This window comes from Nerophis lumbriciformis, linkage group LG20 (genome assembly GCF_033978685.3).
Source record: "Nerophis lumbriciformis linkage group LG20, RoL_Nlum_v2.1, whole genome shotgun sequence".
In the NCBI taxonomy this organism is placed as follows: domain Eukaryota; kingdom Metazoa; phylum Chordata; class Actinopteri; order Syngnathiformes; family Syngnathidae; genus Nerophis; species Nerophis lumbriciformis.
This window is the reverse complement of record NC_084567.2, coordinates 32916046-32932783: the sequence shown is the minus strand read 5'-3', so window position 1 is coordinate 32932783 and position 16738 is coordinate 32916046. Positions and strand designations below refer to the sequence as shown.

At 36.7% G+C, this 16738-nt stretch overlaps 1 protein-coding gene across 2 annotated transcripts in view; it reads left to right on the top strand.

Moving 5' to 3' along the window:
- Nucleotides 1–326: 326 nt before the first annotated feature.
- The window catches only part of tcf4 (transcription factor 4), a 563422-nt gene continuing 547010 nt past the window's right edge, over nucleotides 327–16738 (top strand). The window contains exons 1-4 of one of the 2 annotated variants that reach the window (XM_061980823.2): nucleotides 327–645; nucleotides 736–830; nucleotides 1068–1106; nucleotides 6282–6354. In XM_061980823.2, the coding sequence (XP_061836807.2) occupies nucleotides 759–830; nucleotides 1068–1106; nucleotides 6282–6354 (184 nt within the window). In that variant the 5' untranslated portion in view covers nucleotides 327–645; nucleotides 736–758. Of the gene's footprint in view, nucleotides 831–1067; nucleotides 1107–6281; nucleotides 6355–16738 lie in introns of both variants that reach the window. The other variant, XM_072915343.1, reaches the window with a different exon arrangement.

The window sequence follows — 16738 nt, the reverse complement described above, 5'->3', positions numbered from 1 at the left end:
GTCTTCATTGTCGTTGCAGGTAGTCAGTGTGTGCAGCCCGCAGTAGCATGGCGGGGTGGTGTTTGACGAGGATGTAAGCTAGGTGGCCGCAGCACCACACGAATCACGGAAAGCTCCGCCGACGCGCGCATTGGGAACCGCGCCGATTTGCCCGGGCATTTCCAGCACCCGCAGCCGAGCACAGGAAGCCCTCGCCCGGCTTGCGAGCAGCGCACACTCCGCGCGGGACTCCTCCATCCAACCTGGGACTTTTTTTTTTTTTTTTTCTTCTTTTTTTTTTTTTACTTCCATACGGACTGAAAACTCATTGACAAAGGTTCGCTTCTCCTCTGACAGACTTGTCGAAGGTTCTTTTTTTTTTTTTTTTTTTTTTTTTTTACTCTGGCCTTTATTTATTATTTCTTTACAGTGTGTGCGGCGGACGAGCTGCGTCTTGACGCTCCGCGAAGGAGAGTGTAGGGAGGGGGGGACAAAAAACAAACAAAAACACATTTTTTTTTCTTTTTGTGTTGAAAGTAGTAAATCATTTCTTCCTGCTGAGGATGAGAAGAAATTAGATGTTTGTTTTACCGGATTTATTGTGCGCTTTGGAGAGCAGCGGAGACCCGGAGCGGAGCTGCGCGTAAAAACGCAAAAAAAAAAGAGGTCTTTTTTTCTCTCCCCACTCTTCGTGTTTCCTTTATCTCTCCGCCTCCTGTGTGCATCCATTCCTCCCATCTGTTTGCATGTTTGTAGGTACGTGGGATTTCTGCTAAAAAATGCATCATCAACAGCGGATGGCAGCTTTGGGCACGGACAAGGAACTCAGCGACTTGCTGGATTTTAGCGCGGTAGGAACAGTTTGCGTTGTTTTTTTTGCACCAAAATGTGGAGAAGCTGTTTAATTACATGTTTATGCATAGTGCTTAATTTTTTTTCCAAATAAATGTATAAAATGTGTGTTTAAGTAACTTAAAAAGTGAGAGCATATTCTGTCATTTTGCGTGTGTGTGTGTGAGTGTGTGTGTGTGTGTGTGTGTGAGTGTGGATATTTGTGATGCTGCATTGGTAATTTTGTTGTCTTATAGATGCGAAACAGCGATATGAAAATGTTCCCATCATCCATGGTAGTATATCTCATTTTAAGTCCTTTTTTATATTTATTTTTTATACCCTTCATGTGTAGCTGAGTTGTAAAAAAAAAACACAAAAAAAACATTAACCCCAATTCACAAGTGTCACATAATGCAAAAAAAAAATAAAAAAAATGCACGTGCAAAAAGGTGTTTTTTGGTTTCACTTTCTCAAATTCCTTTAGAGTAGTGTGAACTTGAGGGTCAGGAAATGCTCCCCCCCCAGTGGGAGCAAGTTTGACCACAAGAGGGGGCGGAGGGAAATAGATACACCCCATTTATGCAGGAGTATGGAAGTATTGCAGAAAAAATATATCATTTAAATATATATGCATGAGTTAGTGTCCTCTGCAGTGCAATTTTTTGTTTTTGGTCTTTTTCTTACACATTTTAGAACAAAAAATGACCTGCAAAACAAAAAAGTGTCCACTGCAATGGACACTGGCTCCCAGGAGGGTGTGCATAATGAATTAGCAATTTACCAATGCAATTAGACAAATACTATACACCCTTCAACATTTTAAAGTACATATGTCAGTGTCCTCTGTAGTGCAGTTTTAATTTGTTGGTCTTTTTCTTACACATTTTAGAAAACAAAAAAAAGACCTGCAAAACAAAAAAAGTGTCCACTGCAATGGACACTGGCTCCCAGGAGGGTATACATACTCAATTAGCAAATTTACCCATGCAAATAGACAATATGTGTGTAACAAATACTGTACACCTGCAGTGCAAATGTTTGTTTTTGGTCTTTTTCTTACACATTTTAGAAAGAAAAAAAAAAGACATGCAAAACAAAAAATTGTCCACTGCAGTGGACACTGAATCCCAGAAGGGTGTACATAAAGAATTGGCAATTTACCAATGCAATTAGACAAATACTGTACACTCTTCAACATTTTAAAGTACATATGTCAGTGTCCTCTGCAGTGCAGTTTTTGTTTTCGGTCTTTTTCTTACACATTTTAGAAAGAAAAAAAAAAGACATGCAAAACAAAAAAGTGTCCAATATAATGGACACGGCTCCCAAGAGGGTATACATACTGAATTAGCAAATTTACCAATGCAATTAGACAATATGTGTGTAACACATTTTAAAGTACACATGTCAGTGTCCTCTGCAGTGCAATTTTTGTTTTTGGTCTTTTTCCTACACATTTTAGGGAAAAAAATGACCTGCAAAACAAAAAGTGTCCACTGCAATGGACACTGGCTCCCAGGAGGGTGTACATAATGAATTAGCAATTTACCAATGCAATTAGACAATATGTGTGTAACAAATACTGTACGTATGTCAGTGTCCTCTGCAGTGCAATTTTTTGTTTTCGGTATTTTTCTTACACATTCTAGTAAAAGAAAAAAATACCTGCAAAACAAAAAAAAGTGTCCACTGCAATGGACACTAGCTCCCAGGAGGGTGTGCATAATGAATTAGCAATTTACCAATGCAATTAGACAAATAATATACACCCTTCAACATTTAAAAAATACATAAGTCAGTGTCCTCTGCAGTGCAATTTTTTGTTTTTGGTCTTTTTCTTACACATTTTAGAAAAAAAAATGACCTGCAACACAAAAAAAGTGTCCACTGCAATGGACACTGGCTCCCAGGAGGGTGTACATAATGAATGATCAAATTTACTAATGCAATTAGACAATGTGTGTGTAACAAATACTGTACATATGTCAGTGTCCTCTGCAGTGCTATTTTTTGTTTTCGGTCTTTTTCTTACTCATTCTAGAAAAAGAAAAAAATACCTGCAAAACAAAAAAAAGTGTCCACTGCAATGGACACTAGCTCCCAGGAGGGTGTACATAATGAATTAGCAATTTACCAATGCAATTAGACAAATAATATACACACTTCAACATTTAAAAGTACATATGTCAGTGTCCTCTGCAGTGCAATTTTTTGTTTTTGGTCTTTTTCTTACACATTTTAGAAGAAGAAAAAAGACCTGCAAAACAAAAAAAGTGTCCACTGCAATGGACACTGGCTCCCAGGAGGATGTACATAATGAATTAGCAAATTTACCAATGCAATTAGACAGTATGTGTGTAACAAATACTACACACATTTTAAAGTACAGGGTATGCCATTATATTGATGAATAATACAGTTGTAATGAAGTCAAAAATAACCATTTATTAATCATAAAGTATTAAATATAGTGAGATTATTGAGTCGCAATGCAACATTTTAAAAAGAAGTATGTATTTTCGTAATAACATTTGGCCTTTATCTGCTAAATATGGCAGGATGATTGTAATCAAAAGCAATTTGAGTAATATAATAACAGCGTGTTTTTTTTTAGAAATCTTAATGTTTTTGTTTTTTGGGCTTTTATGTGTCTAAAAATAGATTGATATTGAAAAAAATCAAGCGTTAAAGAGCAGCACACGTGTTTTTGCATCAGTAAATCTGGCATGTATCTTGAATAAGACCTGCTAATAACTCAAATGAGGTATTTTTATATGAATGGCAGATAATTGGCATGTCCTAATGGGCAACAATGACCTGATAAAATAACAAGAACTAAAAACACTTGCATGATGCTCATCCACACAGGAGGTCACATGATCTATAATTCATGTAATGTTGTCTTGCATATGAAGGAGGGAGATACTACACATTTTGGTATCGAGTTAATACAGATTTGTTGAGTTTTGCCTTAAATTGGCTGAATTTCAATCGGAATAAATTACAGTCAAACAAAACGACACATTTATTTGTGAACAATTGAAGCGCATATATATACAATAATATAATGTAACAAAATCCACAACATATAATATAATTGTTTAAGAAAAAATAAAGTTAGTAATGCTTTATTTGACCTCAAAACCCTCCTGTGTCCATGGATGTATATAAATAAATGTATACAATGTTTTTGAACAACATATGAAAACCAGTTATTTGTAAAAACTGGAAAAATATCAATCTCCTCACTCTAGTATGGATTTGATACTACTGTGGTATCAATAGTATAGATATATTTGGATTCACCCACCCAGCTCTATTGTATAGCCTAGTGCAATGCATTGTTATGAGTCAGCAGTATTCAACTTTAGAATGATCATAACTTATGATGCTTATATTTAAGTCATATATGAGGTCAATATCCTCCCGGGAGCCAACATCCTCTGAAAAAAATAAATAAATAAAATAGAATAAAATAAAATAAAAATAATAATAAAATAAAATAAAAAAATCTGGCTTTCAGGAGGATATGAAAGGTTTCATTCGAAAATGGGCCATTCAGCATTTTAGAAAAAAAATAAAAATAAAATAAAATATGTTTGTACACAACATGCATGTTTTTTAAATTTGCTGTGATAAATAATTACAAAATAATTTTTACTGTCTTTGTTAAAATATTTAAATTGCAATTCAGTTCAGTTTGTATTTTACAAAATCCCTCAGAATAAAAATGCATTTCTTCCCCCCACCCCCCCAAAAAAAACAAACAAAAAAACAAATCTGGCTTCCAGGATGATATGAAAGGTTTCATTCGAAAATGGGCCATTCAGCATTTTAGAAAAAAATGAAAAATAAAATAAAATATGTTTGTACACAACATGCATGTTTTTTAAATTTGCTGTGATAAATAATTACAAAATAATTTTTACTGTCTTTGTTAAAATATTTAAATTGCAATTCAGTTCAGTTTGTATTTTACAAAATCCCTCAGAATAAAAATGCATTTCTTCCCCCCACCCCCCAAAAAAAAAAAAAAAAATCTGGCTTCCAGGATGATATGAAAGGTTTCATTCCAAAATGTGCCATCCAGCATTTTAGAAAGAAAAAAATAATTAAATTAAATTAAATGTTTGGAAACAACATGCATGTTTTTTAAATTTGCTATGATAAATAATTACAAAATATTTTTTATTGTATTTATTAGAATATTTAAATTGCAATTCAGTTCAGTTTGTATTTGACAAAATCCCTCAGAATAAAAATGCACCCCCCCCCCAAAAATAAATAAATAAATAAAAATCTGGTTTCCAGGAGGATATGAAAGGTTTCATTCCAAAATGTGCCATCCAGCATTTTAGAGAAACAAACAAAACAAAAAATTATGTCTGACATAGATTGCATGTTTTTTTAAATGATTTTAATTTTGCTGTGATAAATAACAACAAATAATTGTATTGACTTTGTTAAAATATTTAAATTGCAATTCAGTTCAGTTTGTATTTTACAAAATCCCTCAGAATAAAAATGCACCCCCCCCCCCCAAAAAAATAAAAAAATTAAAAATCTGGCTTCCAGGAGGATATGAAAGGTTTCATTCCAAAATGTGCCATCCAGCATTTTAGAGAAACAAACAAACAAACAAATTATGTCTGACATAGATTGCATGTTTTTTTAAATGATTTTAATTTTGCTGTGATAAATAACAAAAAAATAATTTTATTGACTTTGTTAAAATATTTAAATTACAATTCAGTTCAGTTTGTACTTTACAAAATCCCTCAGAATAAAAATGCACCCCACCCCCCCCAAAAAAAAAAAAAAAAAAAAAAAAAATCTGGCTTCCAGGAGGATATGAAAGGTTTCATTCCAAAATGTGCCATCCAGCATTTTAGAGAAACAAAAAAAAAAAAAATGTCTGAAATAGATTGCATGTTTTTTTTAAATGATTTTAATTTTGCTGTGATAAATAACAAAAAATAATTTTATTGACTTTGTTAAAATATTTAAATTACAATTCAGTTCAGTTTGTACTTTACAAAATCCCTCAGAATAAAATTGCATTTCCCCCCGCCCAAAAATAAATAAATAAATGCATAAATAAAAAAAAATATATTTGCATTGGAATTAGTTACTTACACAATTGACTTTTCAGGTGCAAAAACGACAGACAAGTGTGATACTTATAATAATGACACCCATATATATATATATATATATATATATATATATATATATATATATATATATATATATATATATATATGTATATATATATACATATATATATATATATATACATATAATATTTGGAAAGCCTTTTATATTCAAGGTGACAATATAAAAATATGATGATGAATAATTCCCAGCCAAAATGTGTCCCAGGTGTGTTGGAATGAAGCTTATCATGTGTGTGTGCTCACACTGTCTGTGCCTCTTGCAGCTAACGTGCGCTTGCGTTTGTTTTCTAGATGTTTTCCCCTCCTGCTAGCAGTGGAAAGAATGGACCGACCTCCCTGGGGAGCGGACATTTCTCCGGCTCAAGTACGTCGACGTTCATTGCTCCTTTTTTTTTTTTTTTACGTTGTACTTTTGATATTCTGTTTCCCGCCTGCTTGCTCGCTGCTGGATGGATACTCGTGGTCACATTATGAGGCTTTGCATATCATGGCATTTAAAAATATACATATTATCCACCTATTTTATACCCCCAATTCCGCTTGTTATGCAACATTATAGTGTTTTTCACACACAAGCCAGCCATGTTATTAGGTACACTTGCACAATCAAATAACATGCAAATGATGTGCAGTCATGTCTGTCACAAAGGCCTTTGCTAAATTAATTGCTATGTCTATATTTGGTTGCATATATACTAGTTGTACTGTGTTGTTATCCCATTCTAGCAGACTGTAAATACCACATTTGAGTGCTTTTAGTCTGTTTTTGAAGAGAACTTGTTTCATTCCTGAGTGACTTCCTGTTTTTCTGACTCGATGATGTCACTGTTTCCTGCCTGTGAATGTACAGTAGGGATTATTAGCGCTCAGTGGAACTTCTTAGCAGAGCTCCAAAAGTCGAGACTGAAGAGTCGAAGCATGCGACTGACATTAGTGATATCATTTCCGCTCAGACTTGCACAGGTGTCAAACTCAAGGCCCCGGGGGGGGGGCCAGATCTGGCCCGCCACGTCATTTTTGAATGGCCCGTGAAAGCTTGGAAATAATAAGCATCAATGGAGTAGTTTATCTTTCTTTCTTTTTTTATTTTGACAGGAAAAAAGGCATGTACTGCATGCAGTTATGTCTTTTAAACTATCTAATAATGCAACAGATATTAAATTATCATACATTGGAAGCATTTTTGGGGTAAAACTATACGTAAATATCTACTTAGCCTTATGATTTCAAAGCAAGTTAGCCATCAAATTGTACACTGTAAACATGACAATATATTAGAGACTTTAGAACTATCATGGCTTTTTTTGCCGATTTCCTATATTCCGATATTGTCCAACTCGTAATTATTGATTCCGATATCAACTGATACCGATATATACAGTCGTGGAATTAACACATTACTATGCCTAATTTTGTTGTGATGCCCCGCTGGATGCATTAAACAAAGTAACGAGGTTTTCCAAAATAAATCAACTCAAGTTATGGAAAAAAAAGTGCCAACATGGCACTGCCATATTTATTATTGAAGTCGCAAAGTGCATTATTTTTTTTTAACATGCCTCAAAACAGCGGCTTGGAATTTGGGACATGCATGAGGAGGTTGAGGGGAAGGGTAGGGGTTAGCAGGGAGTGTATATTGTAGCGTCCCGGAAGAGTTAGTGCTGCAAGGGATTCTGGGTATTTGTTCTGTTGTGTTTATGTTGTGTTACGGTGCGGATGTTCTCCCGAAATGTGTTTTGTCATTCTTGTTTGGTGTGGGTTCACGGTGTGGCGCATATTTGTAACAGTGTTAAAGTTGTTTATACAGCCACCCTCGGTGTGACCTGTATGGCTGTTGAGCAAGTATGCGTTGCATTCACTTGTGTGTGTGAAAAGCCGTAGGTATTATGTGATTGGGCCGGCACGCAAAGGCAGTGCCTTTAAGGTTTATTGGCGCTCTGTATTTAACCCTACGTCCGTGGACACAGTGGCGTTTTAAAAAGTCAGAAATTTTACTTTTTGAAACCAATACCGATAATTTCCGATATTACATTTTAAAGCATTTATCGGCCGATAATATGGGCAGTCCGATATGATTGGACATCTCTAGCTATGATGCATGTATTTTCTTTAAAACAGCTAAAACATGTTATACATACATTTAAAGACTAATTTGTGTTATTGGTATCAACATATATATATATATTTTATATTTTATATTTTATATTTTATATTTATATTTTATATTTTATATTTTATATTTTATATTTTATATTTTATATTTTATATTTTATATTTTATTTTTATTTTATATTTATTTTATATTTATATTTATATTTTATATTTATTATATTTTATATTTTATATATATATTTTTGTTACATATTGTTTTGTTATATGTTTAAATGTTGCTGCCTATTTTATTACTACTACGTAACAAAGGCTGCAATTTTTGCACCCTCTATTTATATACAGTACAGGCCAAAAGTTTGGACACACCTTCTTATTCAATGTGTTTTCTTTATTTTCATGACTATTTACATTGTAGGTTGTCACTGAAGGCATCAAAACTATGACCCCTGGGAAGTGAAAACCCTTTACCTCTTGAAGCTCATGGAGAGAATGCCAAGAGTGTGCAAAACAGTAATCAGAGCAAAGGGTGGCTATTTTGAAGAAACTAGAATATAAAACATGTTTTCAGTTATTTTTTTTGTTAAGTACATAACTCCACATGTGTTCATTCATAGTTGTGATGCCTTCAGTGACAATCTACAATGTAAATAGTCATGAAAATAAAGAAAATTTATGAAAAAATGGACGTAATCATAGTAGCATCGACTAGATACGCTTCTGTACTTGGTATCATTACAGTGGATGTCGGGTGTAGATCCACCCATGGCATTTGTTTACATTTTGACGCCGGTGAGCTACGGTGTGTGGTGAAGCATGTTTAGCTATTCCTCGTCCTGCAGGGATGATACTTGTAAGAAACATACCTTATTTGTCGCCATGGAGGCGAGGATAGTGATTTAGAAGTAGCAAAACACTGGGTTAGGGTTAGGGTTCCAGTCTGTGGAACGCTCTCCCTGACCACCTGAGGGCACCACAGACTGTGAATGCTTTTAAAAAAGGCTTAAAAACCCTTCTTTAAAAAAAAAAAAAAGCCTTGCTAGTTCTGGCTATTTGGCTGTTTTTATTTGTATTTATTTATCTCTTTATGTTTATTATTTTTAATACACTGTAGCACTTTGAGGTTGTTTACCCAATGTAAAGTGCTTTTTTTACAAATAAAATCTATTATTATTATTATTATTATTATTATTATTATTGAACTTTAGCCGCTAGCTAGCTAGCCATGTCTTAAATCACCTCTTCCTGAGGGCGTTTCAGTGTTATAACTTCACCTTTATTGTTAGTTTTTAAGCCAAAATGCGTCCGTTCTCCCTTTTCTGTCTACACACTGTGTCTGCTTGTAAGTACTCTGTGATTGTGTGCCGCCGAACATGCTCGTCTGCTCGTAAACCAGCAACGACACGACCTGATGACGACAGGGGGTGGGGGACTGGTATTTTTCAGAGGCGGTATAGTACCGAATATGATTAATTAGTATCACGGTACTATACTATTACCGGTATACCGTACAACCCTCCACAATACTAAATCCCACGCACACACAAACCAGTATATTAAATGAGATGTACAGGTATGTAGTATAACTACACGTGCATATTGAAGTGTGAAATCTTCCGTGGATGGTTTACTCGGAAGAAAATCGGAGGTCACGTCTGTTGATCCTGCTCATGTTCGTGAGCCATTTTGTCCTTTCCCTGAAAAACAGAGAGCTGCAGACGTCCTCTTTGTTTACTGCTTTGTTGTTGGCTTGTTGTCGTTTGTGTGGCTCGCTCCCGTGCCACGCATGCAAATGCGAGGCAACACTACAAAATGTTGAAGAGTTTGGTGGAGGGGGGAAGAAAAGACCGAGTTTTGGTTGCATTTGTTAGAGGTTGCGGCAGTTCGATATCTTCACTTTGGAATGAAAAAAAAAAACCCCAAAGCTGACACACAGCAGTGTCACGCACACCACACACACACACACCATGGCGTTCTTAACACCCATGTAGAAGATGCATGGCACACACACTTTCTGCTTACCCCCGCTGTGGCTTTCTGCAGGCCTCGGCATTTTGATGAGCCCGGCGCTGTTTGTGAATGCGGCTAATTAGAACTCTATAGACCCGCACAGCCATGAGAGCAGCAGTTTCCAAAGGCAGGGATGAGGCCAGAGGCCGGGACGTGCTGATACCGAAACTAGTACTCACTTGGTGTCTTTAGTCCTACTTAGCACTCGGAACTTTGGTCTCAGGAAGTTTCATTGATACAGTTGTGACGATCGCTCATCATATATTATATATAAAGATGTCCGATAATGGCTTTTTTGCCGATATTCCGATATTGTCCAACTCTTAATTACCGATTCCGATATCAACCGATACCGATATATACAGTCGTGGAATTAACACATTATTATGCCTAATCTTGTCGTGATGCCCCGCTGGATGCATTAAACAATGTAACAAGGTTTTCCAAAATAAATCAACTCAAGTTATGGAGAAAAAAAAGCCAACATGGCACTGCCATATTTATTATTGAAGTCACAAAGTGCATTATTTTTTTTAACATGACCCAAAACAGCAGCTTGGAATTTGGGACATGCTCTCCCTGAGAGAGCATGAGGAGGTTGAGGTGGGCGGGATAGGGGATAGCGGGGGTGTATATTGTAGCGTCCCGGAAGAGTTTGTGCTGCAAGGGATTCTGGGTATTTGTTCTGTTGTGTTTATGTTGTGTAACAGCGCGGATGTTCTCCCGAAATGTGTTTGTCATTCTTGTTTGGTGTGGGTTCACAGTGTGGCGCATATTTGTAACAGTGTTAAAGTTGTTTATGCGGCCACCCTCAGTGTGACCTGTATGGCTGTTGATCAAGTATGCATTGCATTCACTTGTGTGTGTGAAAAGCCGTAGATATTATGTGATAGGGCCGGCACGCAAAGGCAGGGCCTTTAAGTCACGCCCCCAATATTGTTATATTATACCGGCCCTATCACATAATATCTACGGCTTTTCACACACACAAGTGAATGCTGCATACTTGGCAAACAGCCATACAGGTCACACTGAGGGTGGCCGTATAAACAACTTTAACACTGTTACAAATATGTGCCACACTGTGAACCCACACCAAACAAGAATGACAAACACATTTCGGGAGAACATCCGCGCCGTAACACAACATAAACACAACAGACCAAATACCCAGAAACCCTTGCAGCACTAACTCTTCCGGGACGCTACAATATACACCCCCCGCTACCTCCTAAACACCTCAATTACAAATTCAAGACAAATGTATATGTTTTTGGTAACACTTTAGTATGGGGAACATATTCTAAGTAACAAAGGCTTAATTTAAAGTTATATGGTTAGGGTTAGAGGGTTAGAAGTTTAGGGCCAGGGTTAGAGGGTTAGGGTTATAATAAGGCATTAATAAGTACTTAATAATGACTAGTTAAGAGCCAATATGTTACTAATTTGCATGTTAATAAGAAACTAATTAATGGTGAATATGTTCCCCATACTAAAGTGTTACCATGTTTTTTTTACTGGTGCACAAAATGAACCGTGCATGAACATCACCTTGTTCAAACAACAAAACCAACACAGTGCATAAACTCCGTAAAGGCACTGCCTTAGGGAACCGGCCCTATCACATAATATCTACGGCTTTTCACACACACAAGTGAATGCAAGCATACTTGGCAAACAGCCATACAGGTCACACTGAGGGTGGCCGTATAAACAACTTTAACACTGTTACAAATATGCGCCACACTGTGAACCCACACCAAACAAGAATGACAAACACATTTCGGGAGAACATCCGCGCCGTAACATAACAGAACAAATACCCAGAATCCCTTGCAGCACTAACTCTTCCGGGACGCTACAATATACACCCCCCGCTACCCCCTAAACAACTCAATTACAAATTCAAGACAAATGTATATGTTTTTGGTAACACTTTAGTATGGGGAACATATTCTAAGTAACAAAGACTTAATTTAAAGTTATTTGGTTAGGGTTAGAGGGTTAGAGGGTTAGGGCCAGGGTTAGAGGGTTAGGGTTATAATAAGGCCATGCTGAATAAGGCATTAATAAGTACTTAATAATGACTAGTTAAGAGCCAATATGTTACTAATTTGCATGTTAATAAGCAACTAATTAATGGTGAATATTTTCCCCATACTAAAGTGTTATCATGTTTTTTTTACTGGTGCACAAAATGAACCGTGCATGAACATCACCTTGTTCAAAGAACAAAACCAACACAGTGCATAAACTCACAACAAAATACACACCTGCAAATCAGTCAGCTGTTGCCGTATCCCTAATACGCCGGTAGGGAGAAGTTTTTATTTCCACGATGAGTCGGGTGTGTCTCGACCTCCGCCGAACCCCTGAGCCCGACTCACCGAACCCCTAGGGTTCGATCAAACCCAGGTTAAGAACCACTGCTCTATATGTATTCAACAACCTTTGTTGTTTACTTAAAGATTTTGTAGATTTTATTTAAACGGAAAATGCATATTAATGAACATTTGACTTGCAAATATGTGAGAATATAGCCCACAGCTAATTCCGGCGTGTTGATGTTCAAATTAAAATAACCACATTCAACACATACAGTAGACAGATTAAACTGCAACATTTATTGGATTTATGTGCCAAAGGTGCTGTTATAAACTACTCACTGCCACATATTTACGGCACCTTGCACATTGCACAAATACATAAAAGAAGCGATAAAACGACATATTTCGTAATATACACTTTAACACTTACATTTTATGCCGGCAGCCTATAAACTATGATTACACTTTTGACGCTCAAGCAGTCGTTTTTTTAAATGCTGCTTGTCTTAAAGGGGAACATTATCACCAGACCTATGTAAGCGTCAATATATACCTTGATGTTGCAGAAAAAAGACCATATATTTTTTAACCGATTTCCGAACTCTAAATGGGTGAATTTTGGCAAAATAAAAGCCTTTCTAGTAGACACATCGGGAAGCAATCCGCCATTTTCTCAAACACCGAGTCAAATCAGCTCTGTTATTTTCCGTTTTTTCGACTGTTTTCCGTACCTTGGAGACATCATGCCTCGTCGGTGTGTTGTCGGAGGATGTAACAACACGAACAGGGACGGATTCAAGTTGCACCAGTGGCCCAAAGATGCGAAAGTGGCAAGAAATTGGACGTTTGTTCCGCACACTTTACCGACGAAAGCTATGCTACGACAGAGATGGCAAGAATGTGTGGATATCCTGCGACACTCAAAGCAGATGCATTTCCAACGATAAAGTCAAATAAATCTGCCGCCAGATCCCCATTGAATCTGCCGGAGTGTGTGAGCAATTCAGGGACAAAGGACCTCGGTAGCACGGCAAGCAATGGCGGCAGTTTGTTCCCGCAGACGAGCGAGCTAAACCCCCTGAATGTCTTGGCTCACACCGTCCCTTATGCCACCGAAGATGATCAAGAGAAGAATATCGACCCTAGCTTCCCTGGCCTGCTGACATCAACTCCAAAACTGCACAGATCAGCTTTCAGGAAAAGAGAGCGGATGAGGGTATGTCTACAGAATATATTAATTCATGAAAATTGGGCTGTCTGCACTCTCAAAGTGCATGTAGTTGCCAAATGTATTTCATATGCTGTAAACCTAGTTCATAGTAGTTAGTTTCCTTTAATGCCAAACAAACACATACCAATCGTTGGTTAGAAGGCGATCGCCGAATTTGCCCTCGCTTTCTCCCGTGTCGCTGGCTGTCGTGTCGTTTTCGTCGGTTTCGCTTGCATACGGTTCAAACCGATATGGCTCAATAGCTTCAGTTTCTTCTTCAATTTCGTTTTCGCTACCTGCCTCCACACTACAACCATCCGTTTCAATACATGCGTAATCTGTTGAATCGCTTAAACCGCTGAAATCCGAGTCTGAATCCGAGCTAATGTCGCTATAGCTTGCTGTTCTATGCACCATGTTTGTTTGTGTTGGCTTCACTATGTGACGTCACAGGAAAATGGACGGGTGTTTATAACGATGGTTAAAATCGGGCACTTTGAAGCTTTTTTCAGGGATATTGCGTGATGGGTAAAATTTTTAAAAAAACTTTGAAAAATATAATAAGCCACTGGGAAAAGTGCATTATTTTTTTTAACATGCCTCAAAACAGCAGCTTGGAATTTGAGACATGCATGAGGAGGTTGAGGGGGAGGGTCGGGGTTAGCAGGGAGTGTATATTGTAGCGTCCCGGAAAAGTTAGTGCTGCAAGGGGTTCTGGGTATTTGTTCTGTTGTGTTTATGTTGTGTTACGGTGCGGATGTTCTCCCGAAATGTGTTTTGTCATTCTTGTTTGGTGTGGGTTCACGGTGTGGCGCATATTTGTAACAGTGTTAATGTTGTTTATACGGTCACCCTCAGTGTGACCTGTATGGCTGTTGACCAAGTATGCGTTGCATTCACTTGTGTGTGTTAAAAGCCGTAGGTATTATGTGATTGGGCCGGCACGCAAAGGCAGTGCCTTTAAGGTTTTTTGGCGCTCTGTATTTAACCCTACGTGCGTGGACACAGTGCCGTTTTAAAAAGTCATAAATTTTACTTTTTGAAACCAATACCGATAATTTCCGATATTACATTTTAAAGCATTTATCGGCTGATAATATCGGCAGTCCGATATTATTGGACATCCCTAGCTATGATGCATGTTTTTTCTTTAAAATAGCTAAAACATGTTCTACATACATTTAAAGACTAATTTGTGTTATTGGTATCAATATATATATATAATGTTTTGTTATATGTTTAAATGTTGATGCCTATTTTATTACTACTACGTAACAAAGGCTGCAATTTTTACACCCTCTATTTATATACAGTACAGGCCAAAAGTTTGGACACACCTTCTTATTCAATGTGTTTTCTTTATTTTCATGACTATTTACATTGTAGATTGTCACTGAAGGCATCAAAACTATGACCCCTGTGAAGTGAAAACCCTTTACCTCTTGAAGCTCATGGAGAGAATGCCAAGAGTGTGCAAAACAGTAATCAGAGCAAAGGGTGGCTATTTTGAAGAAACTAAAATATAAAACATGTTTTCAGTTATTTTTTTGTTAAGTACATAACTCCAAATGTGTTCACTCATAGTTTTGATGCCTTCAGTGACAATCTACAATGTAAATAGTCATGAAAATAAAGAAAATGAATGAAAAAATCGACGTATTCATAGTAGTATCGACTAGATACGCTCCTGTACTTGGTATCATTACAGTGGATGTCAGGTGTAGATCCAACCATGCCGTTTGTTTACATTGTGACGCCGGTGAGCTACGGTGTGTAGTGAAGCATGTTTAGCTATTCCTGGTCCTGCTGGGATGATACTTGTAAGAAACTCACTTTATTTGTCGCCATGGAGGCGAGGATTAGTGATTTAGAAGTAGCTAAAACACTGGGTTAGGGTTAGGGTTCCAGTCTGTGGAACGCTCTCCCTGACCACCTGAGGGCACCACAGACTGTGAATGCTTTTAAAAAAGGCTTAAAAACCTTTCTTTTTAAAAAAGCCTTCTTTTTTTTAGATATATTCATGCTAGTTCTGGCTATTTGGCTGTTCTAGTTTTTATTTGTATTTATTTGTATTATCTTTTTATGTTTATTTTTTTTGATACACTGTAGCACTTTGAGGTTGTTTACTCAATGTAAAGGGCTATTATTATTATTATTATTGAACTTTAGCCGCTAGTTAGCTAGTCATGCCTTAAAGCACCTCTTCCACTGATTTTTAATGGTTTTAACCCTTCTGAAATTGTGATAATGTTCCCCTTTAACTAGTTCCCTTTATATTTACAGGAATTGTGTTCCACACACACTTTTTCTATACGACACCAAACAGTCCCCTGAGTTGTACTGTTTCTCTTTACAGTGTTTGAGAGGAGGAGGAGGAGGTGGTGCTCGGTCATCAAGAATTTTGTTTACAAGAACTGAATCAGCACACTTTATTAAGTCTTCCCAACAGAGTAGGTTATATTTCTCCAGTATTCGGCAATGATGATACCATTGTGGGCCTTTTATGTGGTACTTTTAATGCTTTATTATCAACAACTTCTACCAATTTAAGTGTGGATTGTTTTTTTTCCAACGCCTGGCTTGTGATAAAGTAATTTAAAGGGCATAATATATGAATTAAAAGTACAAAACCCAAAACCAGTGAAGTTGGCACGTTTTGTAATTTGTAAATTAAAACAGAATACAATGATTTGCAAATCCTTTTCAACTTATATTCAATTGAATAGACTGCAAAGACAAGATATTTAATGTGTAAACTATTTTTTGTGTGTGCAAACAATCATTAACTTAGAATTTAAAGGAAGCAGCACATTGCAAATACAAACCCCGTTTCCATATGAGTTGGGAAATTGTGTTAGATGTAAATATAAACGGAATACAATGATTTGCAAATCCTTTTCAACCCATATTCAGTTGAATACGCTACAAAGACAAGATATTTGATGTTCAAACTCATAAACTTTTTTTTTTTTTTTTTGCAAATAGTAATTAACTTAGAATTTCATGGCTGCAACACGTGCCAAAGTAGTTGGGAAAGGGCATGTTCACCACTGTGTTACATGGCCTTTCCTTTTAACAACACTCAGTAAACG